At 42.2% G+C, this 23,129-nt stretch overlaps 1 protein-coding gene across 2 annotated transcripts in view; it reads right to left on the bottom strand.

The window, feature by feature from the left end:
* Fbxw2 (F-box and WD repeat domain containing 2) overlaps window positions 1–23,129 on the bottom strand; it is a 28,103-nt gene that overhangs the window by 1,017 nt on the left and 3,957 nt on the right. For both annotated transcript variants that reach the window (XM_052722907.1, XM_052722908.1), the window contains 5 exons: window positions 20,240–20,749; window positions 9,676–9,870; window positions 7,361–7,494; window positions 4,459–4,545; window positions 2,794–2,963 (listed from right to left, as the gene is read on the bottom strand). In XM_052722907.1, the coding sequence (XP_052578867.1) occupies window positions 2,794–2,963; window positions 4,459–4,545; window positions 7,361–7,494; window positions 9,676–9,870; window positions 20,240–20,729 (1,076 nt within the window). In that variant the 5' untranslated portion in view covers window positions 20,730–20,749. The remainder of the gene's footprint in view (window positions 1–2,793; window positions 2,964–4,458; window positions 4,546–7,360; window positions 7,495–9,675; window positions 9,871–20,239; window positions 20,750–23,129) is intronic.

The raw sequence follows: 23,129 nt of genomic DNA, 5'->3' as shown, positions 1-23,129 counted from the left end.
AAAATGGAAAAAAACTGGAATATTCAAGAACAGCATTTAGATAACACTGTCAAACACTTCATCTGGTCACTGACATTTTTGTACATAATAAAAAAGTGAAAGAAAAAACTTTGTATTTTATTAGTTTGTTTTATGGTTGGGAGTTAAGCCCAAAGCCTCATACAAACTAGGCAGATGTCTGTCGCCGAGAGACACCCAGCCCTGTAATGGCTATTGCCCGTCGGTCTTCCCTCTTCTGGTCAGTCAATCCATGACTTTGGTTTAATGTTTCTGCTGCTTCCCAGTGTACATCATTATGCTTGACTCACAGGTAGGTGTTCAAACACAAAATTCATATAAGACACCAAAAGGAAATTGTGGTAGACCCAGTACCCTCAATTCAAAACAGGATGTCTGTGGAAACTAGGTTGTGAAGAGTTAGTTCCCAAGATTAAAATACAATGTTGCAGAATGCAGAATAGACTACAGGACTTGACAGGCATGCAGGGCTCTAATTCTGACCGTTGTTTCGGAAGTGCAACTAGAAATCCATCCCTACGGGCAGTTTGGGCCCCGGTTGTTGAAGATTACAGACTTTCCAGCTAAAGTACAACACGCTGCCATTTGTTCTCTCTCTCTCTCCCTCCCTCCCTCCCTCCCTCCTCCTCTTTCTCTCTCTCTCACTAGTTAGCCTCAAAACTAGAAAGGGGGCGGTGGTGGCGCACGCCTTTAATCCCAGCACTCGGGAGGCAGAGACAGGCGGATCTCTGTGAGTTCAAGGCCAGCCTGGTCTACAGAGTGAGTTCCAGGAAAGGCGCAAAGCTACACAGAGAAACCCTGTCTCGAAAAACCAAAAAAAAAAAAAAAAAAAAACCAACAACAACAAAAAAACCACTTAGAAAGGTCCTAGGAACTGAGGCTACAGGATTTGTGCTAGGTTTTCAGAAAAGGTCTCTTGTGTGTTTGGAGGTGGAAAAAGGCAGAGATAAAATTGTCTCCTTTCGCCGAGCGGTGGTGGCGCACGCCTTTAATCCCAGCACTCGGGAGGCAGAGGCAGGTGGATCTCTGTGAGTTTGAGGCCAGCCTGGGCTACCAAGTGAGTCCCAGGAAAGGCGCAAAGCTACACAGAGAAACCCTGTCTCGAAAAACAAAAAACAAACAAACAAAAAAAAATTGTCTCCTTTCAACTTTAAACCTAGCACTTCCTACCAGCAAACAATCATTCAGGTTCATTACTTAAAGCTAGTATGTCCACACTCTAAAACATCAACGGAACTTTGCTGTAGGACTCTAGGGACCCCATTCTGGGTAGGAAGCACTGACACAAGGACTCAGTGCCTAGGTCAGAGGACAACTTGTAGCAGTCAGCCCTCTCCTTCCACCTTCTGGGTCTGGGAATCCAACTCATGTGGGCAGGCTTGGTAGAAAGCGCCGTTACTCACTCTGCTCTCACAGATTCTTTTTGTTTTTTGAGACAGGTACTCACATAGCTGACCTTCAAATTCACTGTGTAGCTAAGGTTATTACTCTGAACTCCAGATTCTTCTGCTTCCACCTCTCAAGTTATGAGAGGACAGCACTTGTGGTGCCCTTGGCTTCTTAGTACATTAAGCTGATGCCCACTGGGCAATACAGTCATGGCTGGATGAATGCTGGACTAGGAGATGTGGAATATAGGGCCCTTACATTTTTAGGCTGCTTTTATCCTTTTCTCAAAGTGCGATCACCCTAGAAACGATTCTGACAGCTCTGAAACCTAGCTAATTATTCCATGACTCAGACGCAAAGAGGCTGTAGCTAAGACCAGAGAGCCGGAGCTCATCATAGTCATATTCACAGGATTATAATCAGATCCTATATAAGCTGACTTTGAATGTATTTGTCATAATAAAAACACTGACAACAATATTCAGTTTTTTCTATTCTATTTTTTATTCTATTCAGTGTTTCCTGAATTATGCTACAAAACACTAATTGAATTGTTAATAGGTATACAGTACAGGAGACTAAACAAATTCAAACAGTCCTTAATAAAGGACTTCTGAGTTATTACTAATAAAGATTTGTCAGCTCCTGGACCAGGTCCTCACCACAAGCATTTAGCATTTCATTTATAAATGAGAAAACTAAGGCACAGAATTGAGAAATTTAGACAAAAAACACACAGACCATAGGAGATGATACAGATCTTTGGCATGAGAGGTGCCAAAGATCCTAAGACTTTGGTGCCTAAATTCAAGTCTTTTATCAAAGTAAATTCTCTAATTTATCATACAGTACTCAAACATGCCAACATAAACTTCTAATTCCTAGGAAGGGGTTAACAGTATTCAGTGGGGCACAAAATTGTCATTGAAACTCTTATATAAAATTTCTTTGGAAGGAAGTGAATCATAGTTTAACTAGTCACTAGTCAACAGAAGGCAACTTACTGACTAGACTCCACTGGGAGTCAGGACCAAATAACAATGCATAAGTTCAACTGATGATGAAGTCAAACTTAACATATTAGACCTGAAGGAGGTTGGAAAGGTCTTCTCATCTACATCTCTCATTTTCCAGAAAAAGGTTTTGAATCCTGAAAGGGAAGAAGGGGCTCATGATTCAGAGTAAGGGAGGGATTAGAACCTTGATCTTTAGGTTTCAGCATATGACACTCTCACATGCTTCTAAAACATTTGCCTGAGTGCATTATTTAATATATACAACCCCGTTGTTAACTGATGTAGTACTTCCCAAAAGAAGACCTCCTCTTTACATTACTGAACCATACAGACTTTCAAAGGCAGAGCACATGGCCCAAGGAAACATTACCTGAGAATATCATAACTGGCAAAGTCCCACTGGTACAGACCAAGTGCTGAACTACAGACAATGTATTTTCCATCAAAATGAAGTCTTGGTTGCAGGCAGATACTTCTATCCTCAGAGACGGACAAGGTCTTTAAGCACTTACAGTTGATTTCTCTCCCAATTGGCCAAATCTACAAAAAAAGAAAAAAGAAGGGAAGATGATTGATCCTATTACTAAAGAAAAGCTAGTGCTTATACATCATGGCTTGAAGAGAAAAAAGTGGCATCTGCTAACAGACACAAAGGAGATACAGGGTCAAGAATCCTTGTCTAGTCAAGAGTCACAGGTTTAAGTCCTGATTTTATGTGATCATAGGTAAAATATTTAACCTCTCTGAACGATGATAATGCCTACCACAAAGGTGGTTTAAAAATGCAATAAAAACAGTATCAGCTGGGTAGTGGTGATACACACCTTTAATACCAGCACTTAGGAGGCAGAGGCAGACAGGTCTTTTGAGTTCGAGGCCAGCCTGGTCTACACAGTGAGTTCCAGGACAGCCAGGGCCTTTATACAGAGAAACCCTGTCTCAAAACAACAACAACAACAACAACAACAAAAACATGAATGTCTTGTAAATTCTTAAATCAATGTTTCTTTTTATAGTTTAGATCTAAGAACTGAAGAAGGTAGGAGGTATAAGCCTTAAAAGAGTCTTACTGCTTAGGATGCTGAGGCAGGAGGACTGCAAGTTTGAGGTCAATCTGGGCTATGTGGCTGAGCCCTTTCAAAATATAAAATCAAATAAACAGTAAGAATGTGTGGAAAACAATTTTCAGTGCTTCCTCCTTTGTGTGTACACAGGTGTGAAAGCCAGGTGTGGAAGCCAGAGGTTGATGTTGGTGTCCTCCTCAATTACTGTCTACCCTAGGGTCTCTCACAGAATTGCAGCCCATCGATTTGGCTACATTAGCTGGCCAGCAAGTCCCAAAGATCCTCTTTCTCTTTTTTGGTTTTTCAAGATAGGGTTTCTCTGTGTAGCCCTGGCTGTCTTGGATCTCATTTTGTAGACCAGGCTGTCTTTGAACTTAGATCTGCCTGTCCCTCTCTCCCAAGTGCTGGGATTAAAAACATGTGCCACCATCACCTAGCTAAGGTGTATGTGTTATCTGCACACTTATATGTGTATTTATTTACTTTTCAACCCAGGGATCCTCTTATCTCTGCCTCCTCACACTGCAATTACAGGTGTGCACCACCATTCCTGGCCTTTTTTTTTTTTTTGGTTTTTCAAGACAGGGTTTCTCTGTGTAACTTTGCACCTTTCCTGGATCTCACTCTGTAGTCCAGGCTGGCCTCGAACTCACAGAGATCCGCCTGCCTCTGCCTCTTGAGTGCTGGGATTAAAGGCGTGAGCCACCACCGCCCGGCTGATTCCTGGCCTTTTTAATGGGTGCTGGAGATCTAAACTCAGGTACTGACTCTCACCAGCCTCCTGGATGTCTTTGTTTACAAACCACAGAACCTGCCTGGCATATGAGGGATGAGTCATACCATTTCCAATGGGTATAATGATTTGGACTAAGATCTCCCTTGCAGTCATCTCCCTTTGTCATACCTTTCTAGTTTTCTTTATATGCTATTTTCTTCTTTGATGAGATAAATTATGGAGGGAGAAGACTTACCTTGATTTCATATTTGTCTGCACTTAAGAGGATGTAGTCTCCAGGGCTGTGCAAGAGAGACTTGACTTTGCACTTCTGCAAAACCACCTAAAAGCATAAACATCTACATTATACAAAAAACTTACCACTCTGTTCCTATACTATTGTTTTAAAATTAAAATAGGAAAATGAGCTTGAATTGATATGATATGCTAGAACATATAATATGGAACTCTATTATTAGGTTAATTCTTAACATTTTTCCTACAACCAGATTCTGTTACTGACTGTATCTCAATGTCCAGTATTGGGAGCATTCACTCTTATTTTTAGTTTGGAAGTGCTAACAGGATTAACTTTTAAAATTGTAAAGTGCACACTTAGGGTATAGTTCAGTGGTGAAATACTTGCCTACCATACACAAGGTTCCAATTTGACCCTCAATACTGCATTATCTTTATTATTACTGCTGTTATTACATATAGACACAGATACACACACACGCACACACAATGTGATTTAAATGTAAAGAGCCAAGTGTGGTAGTGCATGCCTTTAATCCCAGCACATGGAAGGAAAAAACATGCAGATCTCTGTGAAAACAAGGCCAGCATGGTTTACACAGTGAGTCCATGTCAACCAGGGCTACCTAAAAAGACCCAGTCCTTAAAAATAAATAAACTCACTAACAAGGAGCATAAACTGTGCACACAGATATAGATGGACACAGTCTGTTTTCAGGAGCATGTGCACCACAAAGGAAAATCGCCAGGCTCAGAATAAGAACCTGCAGTCTGTCTCTGAGATCTGCTAACTGCAGCCCTGGAGAAGACCGCACAGCCGCACAGCGGAATGCTGCTCCTTAGTGCTGGAGACTGAACCCAGAGCTTCCCACATGCTAAGCACCTTTCCACGGCGCTGTACCCCAGACTCACTGCTTCTCAGTTTACTCATTTGTAAGATAGAAGGTAAAGTGCCTTACTTCATATAAATACAGTGAAGATGAAACAGAACCATGCAAATAATAGTAACAGGAAAAGACAAAATTCCACAGTGCTTGGAGTCGTCTGTTACTATTAGGTCCTAGTAATCTTTAAATAGATCAGCACAACCATTCAGAAACCTGAGATATAGAAGCAACTAGACCAGGCAGACCTGCTAGCAGGCATCAGGCACCTCTGCTCAATGCTGCCCCAACAATCTTATTTAATGTGCCTAAGAATGTAGCAGATGACAGAGTTCAGGTCATGAACAGAGGAGGAACTTGTCCACATCACGGATATAATCCTGAGCCCACATCCACTAGGGTTGCCTATGATATATAACTTCACTGTTCAATAAGTGAATGTGCCCAGCAGTTACCTATCTTCTCACAAACCACCCGATCTTTACTTTTACCTATTCAGAAAAAATTTTAGATTGCCCACCCAATCTAAAACCTGGCAAGCCTTTCTGAGTCTTCTTTCTGTCCTACAATGAATGAGTAACTTTAGGTGACTTTATATTAAAGATAGATCCGTCATGCATTGCCACACAAATCAAAGCCATTGCATCTTTTGCTTAGGCTAAACCTAACTGGGCATCTTGTAGACATGTTTATGTATCTCTAATCTCTCAGCTTTCCACATTCAAATTGTGTTTATCATACACAAATCACATCAGACCTTAAACCATAACTTCCAATAGTTTTCATAATACATTTCTAGTATCTACAAACCTTACTATGGCCCATTAACTCTTCATCAGGCCAGCTTTCATCTCTACAGCATGGCTGCATTGGCCTTCTTCAAGTCTTCCTATCCTGGAGCACATGCATATATAAACCACACTTTCTGAAATGCTCTACCTGCCCTTTCCACAGCCATCTCCTAGTCACCTTTTTGGCCCTTCTCAAAAAGCTTTTCCTAATTACTTCCTAGACTTTTTTATACCACACTGTACTTCTCCTTCATATAAGTAATTTGCAATTAGACAGCACTTATTTGTGAAATTACTACTTAGTAACCATTTCTATGAGATTAAAATCCATCAGATCAGGCTAAGGTCTATTTTGTTTACTTCTACATCCCTAGCCTCTTGGAAAAAGAGTATAATAAGCTCAAGAAATGTGTCTGCACAATATATCTATCACTAATACTACATTTGAAACACAGTTTTGTTTTGAAAATAAGACGTTACAATATTCTGTTAACCTATTTTTCTTCTTTGCTCTCCTTATATTTTTGTCATGGTGGTGCTTGATCATAGGACCTTGACCACTGAGCTACACCCAGCCCCTCCCTCTCTCATTTTGCAAACATTGTACTTTTTTTGTTGTTGGTGATGGTGGTTTTGTTTAGTCATTGCTCTTTTTGGGGAGGGGGGGGGAGGCTATCTGTAGTCTTGAATATCAAACCCAGAGCCTCATGCTAGGCAAGCACTCTACCACTGAGCTAGTTTGCAACACTTACTTTTCAGGGGTTTCTGGTTTGTTTTTGAGACAGGATTTCTCTGTGTAGCCCTGGCTGTCCTGGAACTCGCTCTGGCTTTGAACTCAGAGATCCTCTTGCCTTTGCCTTCCATGTTTGTGCTGGGAGTAAAGGTGTGTGCCACTACAACCCTAACACTTACTTTTCAAAATGAAAATTACAGTCTGAATCAAAGAAGGTATCTTTCTTTATGTAGCCCAAGCTGCTGGCCTTGTACTCAAGGTACTTCTGCCTCAGCCTTTTAAGTGCCAGGATTATAGACAAGTACCACTACACCCAGATAATCTGTTGGATTATCTAAGCGGCTCTTACATGCTGGTCACTATGGTATACCACCATGCTCTTTGAGTGCATTTGTTCTGCTATGATTCATCTACAATATACCCAAGGTCTACCATCCTCCATTCCCCACCAGTGAGGAGCTAGACACCAGGGACATTCCCTGGTCTTCCTACCTTGGTGACCCATTCAGTATGCCCAGTGAGTGTGTTCAGGCATGTCCCAGCAGATAAAGCCCATACTTTCACAGCGAAGTCTGCAGAGCCACTCACCAAAATATCCAGTTCATCACTGTAGTCCACACTGAACACTAGTGCACACAACACAATCCAAGTTAAAACACTTTACTGACATCAGTAAAAACAGTCATAACTTGTTACCTAACCAGAGCACATTAAGAATTGAACTATTCGGGGCAGGAGAGATGGCTCAGCAGTTAAGAGCACTGACTGCTCTTCCAGAGGTTCTGAGTTAATTCCCACAACCACATGGTGGCTCACAGCCTCCTGTAATGAGATCTGGTACCCTCTTCTGGCCTGCAAGGACACATAAAGGCAGAATACTGTATACATAATAAATAAATCTTAAAAAGAAAAAAAAAAGAATATTAAAAAAAAAGAATTGAACTATTCAACCAGCAATTTTATGATACAAAGAAAATCTATTTCAAAACTGTTATTATTTTTTGGTTTTGCGAGACAGGGTTTCTCTGTGTCGCTTTGGAGTCTGTCTTGGATCTCCCTTTGTAGACCAGACTGGCCTCGAACTCACAGAGATCTGCCTGGCTCTGCCTTCCGAGTGCTGGGATTAAAGGCTGGCGCCACCACCGCCCGGCTTAAAACTGTTGTTATTATCGCTTATCCTAAGGTTGAGAAAACCTTGAGCGAACACACTCTGTGTCAACTTCAGTGGGGTGGAAATGATGGCATCCCTTCTGAGGGCTGCCTGCTTGGCACTACAGACATTTTATCTATTTATGGGAAAACACCAGCACAGGCCAGGCATCCCTTCTAAGACCTGCAGTGTGAAGAAAATAATCTACAGAACGATACTCAGGCTCCAGAAAGGCCATGGCAGAGAAAAACAAGGATCTCAGAGGTCAGACTTAGTCAGTCTACAGTGTCTAAATTTCTTCAAGTTGTACACCTAGTAACTCATTAGTTCAGGACATGCGGTGAATGTTTACCAGACTCAAAAGGACATTGGGAACCTAGAGATGAAGATGCTGGCCCTTCCCTTCCTTCAGGAAACTGTGAGGGACAAGGTTTTCGGTTTTTTGTTTTAAAGAGGTTACTCTTGCTAGAGCAACACTGACGAGGATGACTGCTCTGCCAGGGCTATCGGAGAGGAATTCAGAAGATGAAATCTCCGAGACTGGACTGCACAGAGCTTATGAAGAAACAGTACTACAGGCAGGGGACAGGAAGGCATGGATTAAAAGGCACAGCAGTGTCAAGAAACGGCAGCTGAACATTTAGAGCAGGACCCCTAAAACTGGTAAGGAATGAAATCACCTAGAAGCTGGTATCCTTGTGCCACGTAGTATTACTCTGTTTAGTGGATGGGGTCAATACTAAACCATAGACTTCTTTTTTGTTTGTTTTTTGAGGCTGGTTTCTCGTGTCGCCCTGGCTGTCCTGGAACTCACTCTGTAGACCAGAATGACCCCAAACTCAGAGATCTGCCTGCCTCTGCCCGCCCCCCCAAGTGCTGGGATTAAAGGCTTGAACCACCACGCCCAGCTATAAACTTCTAAAACAAATAGATGAGAAATTAAATCTTTTTTTTTTTAATATATAAGGATAGTTGAGGGGGGTTGTTTAGCAGCAGAAGAGCTAGGTTTAAAGAAATACTAAGTACCAGGTACACTGTAAGGAACTCGGGATGTAAGAGTAAACAAGATAGGCAGAATCCCTGACCTATGGAGCTTAGGATCAGGAGGTGAAGTAGTCACTATGATTACGTGCATGACAGGAGTGTTCTCCTCTGTTCATACATACAACATTCTAGAACAGAAAATTCTTTCCTGTTAGTCCCAGGATGTTCCTTGTTTTCCTCACTTAGCAGCCAAGTACTAACTGGATGCACTCTGTGGATAGAATCTGTGAACTACCTTTTGCCCAAGGGTTTTTCAGCTCTAAATAAATAAATGGAGTGGTCTGAATGTCTAAGTGTGACAGTATGGAGTCCACTAAAAGTAAATGTGACCGACTGTGCAGAAAGAAAAATAAACTGGGAAAGGACAGCTATTCCTTCCTGTATACAGGTACATAAAAGAGTGTTTTGAAGGCTAAGGAAAAGGAAACTTGTGGACAACATTCCAAATACAAGTAACTGAAATGGAGGGAGACAGCTGCAGTGGGTGAGAAAGGAGAGAAAAGCAGAGGTTCAAGCAAGCAAGCAACAAACGAACAGCTTAAAGTGTGGGACTCTGGATCTTAAAGGGCATGGCTACAGTAACTGTAAAGACCCTCGAAAAAGAAGAACCCACCCGCCCCCGTGTGCCCCCGGAAATGTTGTGTCCTGGCTCCGGAACTCCATTCCCAGCAGGCCACGGTGTTGTCAAAGGAGCCTGTCACAAGCTTCTGTTCATCAAACTTCACAGCTGCACAAGTGTGGGTCTGGATGCCGTAAACACACTGTCCTGTGCTTACATCCCACAGCTTTGCAGACAAGTCATCTGACCCTTGAAGAGAAAAACCAAGAAGGTTAGTGTGACCTGGACACCCTAAAGGAGAATCAGTCCCCCTAAAGAGGCTCTCCATAGTCCCCTCTGGAGTGCTAAGAAAACCAAAGCACAGACAGAAAAATGTAATTTGTTGGGCCTCAAAATGGCATTAAATATACTAGGACAGAACCCAAGCTTCTTTTTCCCTTGATCTTCTGGGCTATAGAAGGATAGTAAAGCATCTCTTTATGCTTCCACTTGCAGCATTTCATATCTCTGGCTATTAGAACTTTCAGATTTGACTGGGTTCGTCTTACCTATGGCTGCAGGTTTACACTGACGTGCTTGTCCACTCACTACCCAACAGTCCTGAATAAATAGGACACTGACTAGGAAAGCACAGTCCATTCTAAGACAGGATAAAGGTAAGCCTCAGGACACTGGGTAACTTTTACAAAAGCTAACTGGTAATTTCTTAAGCCATCTTGAAAAATGTCAAGGAACCTCAATGAATACTAGGGATAAATCACCTGCAAACATTCACATCAGCTCACAAAGAGCTTAAGTCTGGAGGAAAAAGTTGGTTTTGTTGCTGCCTGTAGGGAATGGAGGAAGCCCTGAGTGTGTAAACTTCTGAATGAATGTGTTTTGTTTTTGTTTTTGAGACAGGGTTTTTCTGTGTAACAGACCTGGCTGTCCTGGAACTTACTCTGTAGACCAGGCTGACCTCAAACTCACTGAGATCCTCCTGCCTCTGTTTCTACTGGGATTAAAGGTATGCACTACCACTGCCCGTTTATGTATTTTGACATGAGCAAGGTCTGTCGATGATTCCAAGACCAGTTGGCCCATGGTAAATTGGCAAAACCATTAAACAGGCTAAAAGGGATGGCAAAGCTGTCCCTTGGGAAAATGAGTGTTTACAAATGACTGAACCAATATGTACGGAGACTGAGAACTGCAGCTCCCTCCTCCCGCCTGTTCACAGTCAGAGACTGGCTGCCTAAGACATCTCTTGCCGAGACCAAGTAACCCTCCCACTCTGCTGCACCTAATAAACACACTGAGCTTCTATGTTACTGTTGTTAGAGAACCCCACCTGATCCCAGCTTCACTGTAAGTGTGTCTGTTCTTTCTTCAGGGTTTCAGCCCCAAGTCACACGGAACACAGCATGGCCTCTGATGAAGAGGTTATACTAATCATGGTGGTAATTCAGGACTGAGCTTTCATTAAGTCTGCAATCCCAATTATTAAATTTGTTCTCAAAATTTACTTTTAGAGGCTCAACACAAGACATTTTGGGAAACGCTAAATAACAGTTATTCTGACCAGGAGGACATTGTATTCTAGGAAAGCACCAGCAAGTTGATTTTCAAAGGCTGAAATGATTAAACAAAACCAGCCACAAAATCTCCCTGTCATGGGCTGGAGAGATGGCTCCAAGGTTCAGAGCAAATACTATCCTTGCAGAGGACCTGGGTTCAATTCCCAGCGCCCACATGGTTGCTCGAAACCATCTGTAACTCCAATTCCAGGGAATCTGACACCCTCATCTGGCTTCCAAGGGCACTAAGCACACATGTATAGACATACATGCAAGCAAAACACCTGTACACAATAAAAAGACCCACCTTTAATCAAGATCCAGTGTTTCAGAGGATGGCTAAATAACCATCACTTGCAAAAGACTGTGGGCAAACTTCTGTATGGACAGACTCCAAGGATACTGAAATGAAGGCTGCCTTACTGTCACCTAGCTATTTAGGTCTCTGTTTCCCTCACTATAAAATGAGAGGCAGGGTTTGCTGGTGGTTTGCGATGGACACTTTTAGAGTCACCAAGGGATCTTTATTGGAACACATGGTGCACTGAGAACACAGCTCAGTGGTAGAACACTTGCCTAGCAGGTGCAAGGTGGTTATGAGCTCTACCCCAACACACAGAAAATGATGAAATGAGCATACAAAGACAAATCCCACACAAACAGGAAGCTAAAGCATTCTAAGTTCAGAGGTGGGGGACTAAAACCCTGTAATCTTAAAAAGGTTGTCAGGTAATTCTCCATCATCTTAAGAACCAGAAGTCAGCAACAGTATACCCAATAGAAACCACATATAATATCTTTTAATAGTTAAATAAAATACACTGTTCATTTTTTTAAAGTTAATTCATTTTTGTCACAAGTGTTAATACTTCAACATGTAACAAAGTATCAAAAGGATACTTTTTGTTCTTTTATGTTCCAAGTCTTTTAATTCTGGTATTTCCTATTTCTTTTTTTTTTTTTTTTTTCCAGAGCTGAGGACCGAACCCAGGGCCTTGCGCTTGCTAGCCAAGCGCTCTACCACTGAGCTAAATCCCCAACCCCGGTATTTCCTATTTCACACTTCAGTCTGGAAAAGCTATAGCTCAAGAACCCAAAAGGGCTCATGGCTCCTCTCTAGCACAGCAGAGCACAGACGGGTTAAGGTCCTTTTGATCTACTGCCAGTGTCTAACTGGTATGTTATTCATTTAGCATCTGTGTGTAGAACTTCTGTGTCAGGCCCTTAGTCCAACACACACAGTCGGTGGTGGGAAACCCAAAAGCCCACAGCAAATACAAGGGCATAAGAGAGAGGCCCACTGAGATTATAGCTGTGTTCCATAATAAGCATGGATCCTATAACACGCCTCAGGCTTGGGCACAACACAACCAGCTCCTCAACTATACTCCAGTTCTACTTTTAAGCCAAGCTTTGGCATGTTTGAGGAAAAGATTTCATGGCTTAAAAAACCTTTCCAGGATGGAAGCTGGCAAGAGGACTCAGTCAGCAGTAACAGTGCTTAAGCCTGGTGACCCAAGTTCAATCCCTAGTCATGTAAAAGTGGGAGAAGAGGACTAGCTCCACAGAGCTGTCCTTGGACCTTTACACACACACACACACACACACACACACACACACACACACAAAAAAAAAAAAAAAAAAAAAAACCAAAACAAAAAAAAAACAACTTGAGGTTTATTTTTATGTGTATGGTTGTTTCCCCTGAATGTATGTCTGTGCACTAATGCCCGTGGAGGCTAGAAAGGGGTGCTGGATCCCCTTGGAACTGGGAGTTACAGGTAGTTGTGAGCTACTATGTGGGCGTTGGGACTTGAACCCAGGTCTTCTTCAAGAACAGCAAGTGCTCCTAACCACTGAGCCATCTCTCCAGCTCCCAAATAAAAAATAAATAAATCTAAAGTATGAATAAGTTAGTGTGGCCAAAAAACACAAATCTTGAGGGGTGAAGAGATGGCTCAGGGGTTAAGAGCACTGGCTGCTTTTGCAGAGACCTAGGGTTCAGCTCCCAGCACCCACGTGACAGCTCACAACTGTCTGTAACTCCAGTCCTAGGGGATTTTGACACCCTCTTTCTGGCTCCTATGGGCACCAGGACACACATGGTGCACAAACACAAATACAGACACTACTCCACCATAGCTAGGATATTACTGTTTGCTTGTTTTTTCTCTCTCTCTAGTCCTAAGTGCTCTTCAAAGCTCTCACCCTCTACTTTCAAACACCTTGAGAATCTCCACTTAGATACAGAACAGGTGGAGAAATTTAGTTGATCCCAAACAACTCCATTTATCCCCTCAAGTCCACTGTCTTCCCGCCCCCCAACCTTGCTTTCAGTAGTACTACTTCCCAGGACACAGAGCCCCGACCCTTGCCACTCGTGACATCTCTTCTTGACAAATCCTTAGTTCACTATCAAGTTTTGCTGAGTCCCACGGCTGCTCTTACATTCAACTGTTCCTTTTTCATGTTTTAAAAACCATACCTCTCTGTAGGACACTGTTTCTAGACTGATTTAGCCTGACCTACACTGTGATGGGGTAACACTTTAACTTGGAAATTCAAAGCTCTGAAAGAGATCTGGATGGCTATCTCCTAAGGGACCTTTTCAGAAACTGGGACAGTGTCAGCTGTCACAATGGTGTGGGTGAGGGACATTACTAACATCAGCTAGGCAGAGGCAAGAATGTTACATAACCTGCAACATACAGGACATACATAAAGAATTGTCTTCTACTTTGCAAGGAACTCATGATGGATCTACTAGATATTTGCAAATGAAAACCTTACTTTTGGAAAAAGGAGAACCCAAACTGAAAAAGCTATTGAAGAATTCTGAGCTGTTAAAATAACTACTAGGGAAGCGTTTTCCTAGACTTAATCACCAAGTCATAGAGAGGATACCACAGCTATGGCAGATGGGGAATAGGAGTAGAACTTGTAAGTACTGTCTACATGGTGTTGGCTTTGCAGGGATACAAAAATGCAAGAATTATGGGGTCGGAAAAACACACTCAAAAGTTCCAGGAAAAAAAAATGCTGAAACCAAGCATTTTGTGGAAGGGTCTGATTTTCCTGCCAGGAAGCCCTGAGAAGCCAAACTCTAACTCCTATTTCATAGAATATAAGAAATGCCCGTGTTAGATGCTAGAAAGCCACCATGGTCTTTGGCCGTGCACAAACCGCACTCCTGTGTGTTGGCTTCTGCATTGTCCTGCCAGCCTGCAGGCAGGAAAGCAAAGCCAACAGGATGCTCCTTCTGGAGAAAGCAGCTGCGGAAGCAGCTGAACCAAGGTGAGTGGGAGCCACCCAGTAAACACTCTGTATGAAAACAAACTTCTTCAGTTCTTCAAACACTGCAAAGTTTTCCCTAATGCAGGAATCACTTGTTCCTCTGAAAAACAGAGTTTCCCTGCAAAATTTAACTACCTTTTTCTCTCTTTGGTGGGGGTAGAGCTGGGGCATCAGATCAGAACTGTGCTCATACAAGGCAGGTGTTCTACTGAGCTATACACTCAGACACACTTCCTCTTATTTGAGCTGTTATGGCTTTGACTTTTCTCACTCAATCCAGAAGTTACCACAGAGCTACTGCTCACAGGCTGAACATGACCTAGCCGTAGTATTTTAAAATCTAGATAAAGATCAATACTGAAAAATAATAAGCACATTTCACAAAAATCTAGACTTGAGGCTTATCTTACAAAGTCAGAGCTAGCCAGTGAGTCCTACATGGCAAAGACGCACTGCAGTGGAGAAGCTGCACTCTAGAAAGGCAAGTACTGTGACTTGGCAGTCCTCAGGAGACTTTTCACCTACATTAAGTCATCTTCTGAAGGAGCGTGTGCACCCTCTGAGCAAAGAACTGCCCTGCTTCTCCCACATTGTTTTCTAATGGCAGACATGTCACAAATAAGTAGCTATTGATGTTACAAAGTACACCAGGTTCTTCTCTCCTCATTTCAGAAATAAACTGCAGAACGGAAGGAGAATTGCCTCCCTGCAGACCAGGCCAGTTGTTAGCACTGGCTATCACTCTCTTTGGTAGTAATACCATCTCACTGCCAAATTCAGGATTCCACAGTTCACCCAAGAGAAAACTGAAGTTCTTGAAAAACAAATGAGTGTGGGAGAGAGAGCTCAGTGGTTAAGAATGCTTAGTCCTCTTCTAGAAGACTGCCTTTCCCAGAACCCATACTGGGCAGCTTACAACTGTCTACAGCTCCAGCTCCAAGGGATCTGATACCCATTTCTGGCCTCCCCAGGTCGATTGGTGTCTCCCTGTCTGTCTCTCTCACACACACAAATACTTTTTTTTTTTTAAATCTGACTTGGAATGCCTGGGGCATAACAAACAAGCCCTTTTTGTTTGTTTTGTTTTGTTTTTTCAAGACAGGGTTTCTCTGAGTATCCCTGGCTGTCCTGGAACACACTGGCCTCCAACTTAGAGATCCATCTACCTGCCTCTGCCTCCCAAGTGCTGGGATTACAGGCATGTGCCACCACCGCCTGGCCAAAAATAAAAATTCTTAAAAAGAAACACAATAACAGAAACTCATAAATAATTCTCTAACACTTATTCCTCTCACCTGTGAAGTTTCAAGCATGCTGCCATTAGAAATTTCAAACTAACACTTTAGGTCAATTTCAAAAGCCATGACATAATTTTCAAATGCAAACCTGGTGATTACAATAAAAATAATATATACCCATTTAGAAACCAATCTTTCTTTTTTTTTTTTAAGATTTATTTATCTGTTATGTATTCAGTGTTCTGTCTGCATGTATGTCTGCAGGCTAGATCTCATTATAGATGGTTGTGAGCCACTATGAGGTTGCTGGGTATTGAATTCAGGACCTCTGCAGTCAGTGCTCTTAACCTCTGAGCCATCTCTCCAGCCCCTAAAAACTAACCTTAAAATGCAAGGTTTAGGGGCTGAATGTGATTTGGTGGTGGAGTGCATGCCTAGCATGCACAGATCCTGGATTTCTAATGGCCAGCACTGAAAACAAACAAAAATGCAGATTTGGGTCCACTAACAAATACTAACTTTACAAGTAGCTAGAGGACTTACAGATTATTTCCCATTTACTTTTTCAACAAATAACTGAGGTTTTTATTTCCTCCTTTTTCTTATGTGTATAGATGTGTATGTATATGTATGTTTGCATGTGGAGACCTTGGGGCAGTGTCCAGAATCTTTCTCCACCATTCCCCACCTTTATTCCTTATGAGACAGTGTCTCTCAGTTAAACCTAGGGCTTATCATATAACTAGCTAATACAACCAGCCTGCCTCAGGGGTTCCCGTCTCTGCCTTAGGAAGCTAGAATTACAGATGGGCTGCCACACACACCTAGTATCTCTATGGGTTCTGGGAATCCCAATTCCAGTCCTTATACTTACATGGTAAGTTCTTTAACCACTCACCCTCTCACCAGCCCATAACTGAACTTTTATTGCATGAAAAGAAAATGATGAAGCAGAGTATAATTGTGAATATTGGTAATCCCCAAACTCAAAAAAGGATCGCTACAAGTTGGAGGCCAGCTGGATTATGTATTAAGCGTCAGGCCAGCACAGGCTAAAAGAATGAGACCTAGCTCAAAAATCACACACACACTCCACCAAGCATGCACATGGCACATAGACATACACACAGGCAAAACACCCATACACATAAAATAATAAATTAACTTTAAAAAAAAGAAAGCAGGCCGGGCGGTGGTGGCGCACACCTTTAATCCCAGCACTCGGGAGGCAGAGCCAGGCGGATCTCTGTGAGTTCGAGGCCAGCCTGGGCTACCAAGTGAGTTCCAGGAGAGGCGCAAAGCTACACAGAGAAACCCTGTCTCGAAAAACCAAAAAGAAAGCAGTCTGGGCTGGGTGGCTCACGCCTTTCATCACAGCACTCAGGAGGCAGAGGCAGGCAGATCTCTGTGAGTTTGAGGCCGGCCTGGTCGACATAGCAAGTTCCAGGACAGCCAGGGCTACTCAAAGAGATCATGTCTTGAAAAACAAAAAAAGAAAGAAAAGTGTGAAGACAATGAGCCCACTGCCAATATTTAAGTATGGAATGCCAAGTCAATGCCATAGGTTAATCTTCAAAAAAAAAAAAAAAAAAAAAAAAAAGAACAACTACAGAGTATTAAAACTACAAAGGACATCAAAGCACAGAAAAAGTGGGTGATAATGTTCCAATAGTCAGACTTCAGGGAAAACAGCACGAAGCAAGTTCAGGGTGACATGCCAAACCATGAAATGCCTTAATCAATGACTAAACTGGAAAAGTACCTGGCATTTCAGAGAATTAAGTCACCACATGGGAAAATGTGATTTATATAGAAATGCAATTTAAAAATAATCTTGAGAAGTTACTTATTTTGTCACTATTAAAGAGATTGAGATTGATTCTGGAGAGCCTGAAAGTAAAGCATATCACTTATGCCTGCTGTGGGCACAGCAGCAATTCAGTATACATGTAGACACTAAGCAGAGAAGCAGCCGCACTTGGGGAACTGATAATTCTACTTTGGCTTCTGTCAAGAAGTAAATACTCCAAGCAGGGGAAGAGGAACACAAACAAATACTCATAAAACAGAAACCTGAATATACACTAACATGAAAACAGCTACATGATATATTTACACAGAAGAACAACTAATACTTATTAAAAGTGAAAATTATATAGTTTTGGCACTCCAGGAATATTTGTTAAAAAATGTCCCGGATCGAACAATGAATATGGATATCCATATACAATGTACATAACATAAGCAAGCAGGCATTAAGACTGCTGGTAAGAACCAGAACCAGGGCTGAAGACATGGCTCTTGCAGAGGACCCTAGTTCAGTTCCCAGCTCCCATGTCAAGAAGCTCACAAATGGGGACCTGATGCCCACTTCTGTCCTCTGCTAGAACATGAACTTATGTGTACATACCCAAATTCAGATGTGTGCATAAATATATAATTAAAAAAAAATAAAAATTTGGGGGGCTTAAAAGATGGCTCAGTTGTGAAGAACACCAACTGCTCTTCTCAATTCCCAGCACCCACATGGTAGCTCACAACTATAACTTTCTTTTTTCTTTTTTTAAAGATTGATTTATTTATTATGTATACAACATTCTGCTACCATGTAACTTTGCACACCAGATCTCATTATAGATGGCTGTGAACCACCATGTGGGTGCTGGGAATTGAACTCAGGAACTCTGGAAGAGCAGTTGGTGCTCTTAACCTCTGAGTCACCTCTCCAGCCCAACTGTCTATAACTTTAATCCCATGAGATCTGATGCCCTCTTCTGGTGTGCAGACATACATGCAGACAAAACACTCATGTAAATAAATCTAACAACAACACAAACATCCAAAAAACTCCCAGAACTATTCCACACACAGTCTAGGAAGGAATTACATTGCCTAAATGTGGACATATATCAGAACCGTTTGTAGAAACACACATCCATTATAATTCTATAGTAATACAAAACTTAAGACTTTAACAATTGTATATAGTGTATATTATATAGGTACACTGTCACGTGCTTTAACCTTGCTAAAAGTGCATTCTGAGAGTAAGGGCTCTCCTGTCCCATACTCCACTGTGGCAGTCTGAATGAGAATGGCTCCCATAGGCTCCTATGATTGCATACTTGGTCCCCAGTTGGCGGCATTGTTTGGAGAAAGAATTAGGTATGGTCTTGTTGGAAGAATTATGTCACTGGGGTGGCTTTAAGGCTTTGAACGCCCATGCCATTCTCGGTTAGCTTTTCTCTGCTTCATGATCTTAGCTACTGCTCCAGCACCTTTCCTGCCTACCTCCCTGCTGCTGCGCTTGTGGCCATGGCCATGGCCTCTGGACACATAAGCCCCAAATTAAATGCTTTCTCTTATAAATTGTTTTGGCCATGGTGTCTTATCACAGCAAAAGAAAAGTAACTAAGACATCCAGCAGGTTTATTTCAAGTGTCTTCCAAGGCACCTTGTCCAAGAACAGGTTGACCCCCTGGCTCTGTAACTGGGAGAAGAAAAAAAAACAACAAGCAGCTAAAGGTTGCTAAAACACGTGTCATTCAGAAAAGCTAGAAGGTGCATTATTTTCAATGGAGGTCACCACTTTTTATCCCATAATATAAAAATGCCTGCAGTGGGAACAGGAAGGCAGATGTTCAGTCACGGAAGCTTATCCAAGGAGAGATTGTTTCAACTTCCCCAGTCAGTTTCTTGGGGATGCTGTTAGCACCCAATCTGGTGATGTCATCTGCTGCTGTTTAATCGGAAGTCTCACTCTACAGGGCTCTTTCACTTGGGAAAGTCAGCTGGCTGCCTGAGGGTGGGGTGGTGGTAGCTGACTTCTCCAGTTGATTTGGGCTGGAGGTCTGCACGCCTCCGACTTGATAGTGTCATCCTGTGTTTGCTCTCCCAGCCATCTCTGCTAGATGTCTGGAGTGCTCAATCTGATGGTGTCTGGCTATCTGTTGTTTCGTTCTGACTGCTATTTACTCTCTACCCTGGACTAGTAAACCCCTTCAGAACTGAAGGCACTGCTGTGGTAGATCACTCTTTGTGGACTGTACAGAACAGTGTGTCAAACAGCCACTCAAATGCCCAGTGTGAGAAACATCCAGCTATCTTCATTTCTACATCCAGACTTTCAACATCCAATCTTAGAGCCACAGGAGTTTAGAGCAAGGAAGGAATTTGTTCCTTCCCATTATTTTAAAGGCAAGGAAATAAACACAGATAGGTTAGATAATTCATCCAAAATGTTCTCGCTAGACCCAAAATTTTTTTTAATGATAAAATAAAACGAACATGGAGGAAACCTACACTTTCCTGACTCACATTATACTTAGAAGAACTTATAAAATGACTCTTCTCCAGAGGGAAGAACATGCAGAGTGGGGACACCTATTCAGAGGAAAGTGCCATTACAAATATCCCATATAACCAACGCTTGCTCTTCTCAAGAGGGAGCTTACAAAGATCAATCCTTGTAAGTTAGTAGAGAGGAAGAACACTGCTTCCTCTCTCCAGCGACTCGCCCAGATCCCTTACCTGTGCAGAGAAGTCCATCTCTGTAGTAAAGTGCATACACTCTGGCACTGTGTCCAATTAATGATGAGGTCTCAAAGGCTTCGTGGTTCTCCAGCTGCTTCATCCTCAAGATAGCCTTCAAGTAAACCTTCTTCCAGTGCAATGCGTCCTGAACAGAATCATCTATCTGCCAGCCCAAATTTTTACAGGCAGTCTGCCACACCTCTGTACAGGCACTTATCACCTTATTCCACTGCTTAGAGACCAGGCAGCATGTGAGTAAAGTCTGAGGATCGAGCCATTTTAACAAATAAAAACTGAGCTCCAGGGGAAGGAGTTTGAGGAAGTCCCGCTTGAGGAGAGTCTCCAGGTTATTGGAGAGGTGCCTGAGCTGGACTGCCCCACTCAGACTAATCAGGTGGTCCAGAGTTTCATTTTTCTGCAAGTCCGTCAGAGAAAGAAATGTAACAGAAATGTTATCAAGCCATGTCTCAAAGTCCTTTCTCTCCATAAGGTTATGGAAATATTTACCTGTGGCACATCAAAATATTGTATTAGTTCTGTTCAAAAAGATTGTTCAAGCAAGACTGCTAATAAATGAAGTATTAAAAATTAGTATAAAAATGGCATTACAATTTTATGCTTAGTTACTTTACAGTTAATAAACTGCACTGAATGTTTCCATGCACACAAAAGGAAATTCATCTAAGAAAACATATTTTAACAAATCATGATATAGTAAATAGGTCAAAGGAACTTATGTCAGTGTGTGACTTGCTCCTTTTGAAGTCTAATACATGCCACATGCATTGTCACCATAAAAGATTCATAGAACATTCATACAGAATATTCTACTCTGCATACAACCCTCCACCCAAACCATTACACAACTGCTTCCTCACTAAATTCCTTACTATTTGAGAAATAAGATCACAAGAACAGCATCAGGATGTAACATGCACAAAGCAAATCTCTGGAGCTGTGACTTATGTATTAGTTATGCTGGGTACAACCTGCTCTGCCACCCAAAATCACAAACCTAATGACTCGGTTTTACTATAGACGGTGAAGCAAAAAGATGTAAAAAAAAAAATGTAGTAAGCTTTGTGTTCTGGTATGCCATCTCCCTTACAGCACTGTCTGTTAGAACATGGATTACTAAAGGCTGTACACAGTTTGCTTTTAGAAACCTCACGTAAGCTAGTGACAAGTCTTAACCATGTTCCCTAGAGAGCCATGAGGGCTCTTGCAGTCTACAAGATAAAGCAAATTAATAATCCCCATATATATGCTGGGCACAGTGGAACGTGCCTGCAATCCTAGCACTCAGAGGCTGCTTTAAGAGGACCATTAAGTTGGAGACCAGCCTGGGCGATATAGCAATACCACAGTTCAAGTACACAAAGCAAAAAAAAAAAAAAATCATCTGGATGCTCACAAAAACCACGTGTCATTTTCACTTTACAAAGGGAGAAACTACAGATGCAAGAAGCTAACTAAGTAAAACCACTGAGGTCACAAAGCTAGTGAAATGGCAGAACAGAAAGAGGCCTGTTCTTTCAAGATCAGCACAGCAGCTGGACAGCGGTGGAGCACACCTTTAATCCCAGCACTCGGGAGGCAGAGTCAGGTGGATCACTGAGTTCAAAGGCCAGCCTGGTCTACACAGAGATACCCTATCTCCAAAAAGACCAAAAACCAACACCTCTCCCCCAAACATAAAAAGCTCAGCACAGCAGCTAGCATTCCTATAATCTCAGAAGGTGAAGCTGGGAGGAGTGAGGTTCAAGGCTATCTTTGGCTATGTAGTTAGTTCAGCCACTGGAGGAGGAGGAGGAGGAGGAGGAGGAGGAGGAGGAGGAGGAGGAGGAGGAGGAGGAGGAGGAGGAGGAGGAGGAAAAGCAGTCCTGTCTTTCTCTCCTAAGAATCCTAACTTGGTAACAAGATCTGCAGATAACGTCTACCTGATTATACCATTTTTACCTTTTGGAAAAACTAACGAATCTTCCAGGGCTAACTGGACAAAGGAATTTTAAAGTACCTTATATCAGCATCAACAGGTATCAACTTATGCTTTATAATGAGGATTAAGAGTTGGGGGTGGGGGAGCACCTTTAATCCCAGAACTTGGGAGACAGAGGCAGGCAATCTCTGTGACTTGAGGCCAGCCAGGGCTACACAGAGAAACCCTGTCTTTAAAAAAAGATAAAGTAAAGGAAAGAAAAAAATGAGAATTAAACTAATGAAAAGAGAAAAATACCAATTAAAAAAAAAGATTTACAAGCCAGGAGGTGGTGGTACATGCCTTTAATCCCAGTGCTCAGAAGGCAGAGAAGCAGGCAGATCTCTATGAGTTCGAGGCCAGCCTGGTCTACAGAGCAAGATCCAGGACAGGCACCAAAACTACATGGAGAAACCCTGTCTTGAAAAACCAAAAAAAGGTTTGCTCTGTGTTGATACTGGGTCAGGTTCATGGGAACTTAGTTTGATTTTTATTATGTTCAGACAGTTCCAAGGCTTTTTGCGGGGAGGAAATTTCTTCCGATTACTTAAAAGATTGTCATCTAATTTTTAAATTCAATTTGGCTAGGCGGTGGTGGCACACACATTTAATCCCAGCACTCAGGAGGCAGAAGCTGGCAGATCTCTGAGTTCAAGGCCAGCCTGGTCTACAGAGTGAGTTCCAGGACAGCCAGGGCTACACAGAGAAACCTGGTCTCGAGGAAAAAAAAAAAAGAAGTTCAGTCTGAAAGAAAATAAATTTCTTTCTTCATGTTGTTACCTAGACTAGATCTATAAAGTCATCTGTCTTCCAACTCTGTCATGGAAAGTGAGCAAAATCTAAGTTCCATGACCATTTCAGACGCACGGCTGGGTGTTAGTAGAAGCAATGGACTGTTTCGGTCAGTCC

Source organism: Peromyscus californicus, unplaced genomic scaffold (assembly GCF_007827085.1).
Source record: "Peromyscus californicus insignis strain IS unplaced genomic scaffold, ASM782708v3 Scaffold_7__1_contigs__length_154581171, whole genome shotgun sequence".
In the NCBI taxonomy this organism is placed as follows: domain Eukaryota; kingdom Metazoa; phylum Chordata; class Mammalia; order Rodentia; family Cricetidae; genus Peromyscus; species Peromyscus californicus.
This window is presented reverse-complemented; position numbering and strand designations above follow the sequence as displayed.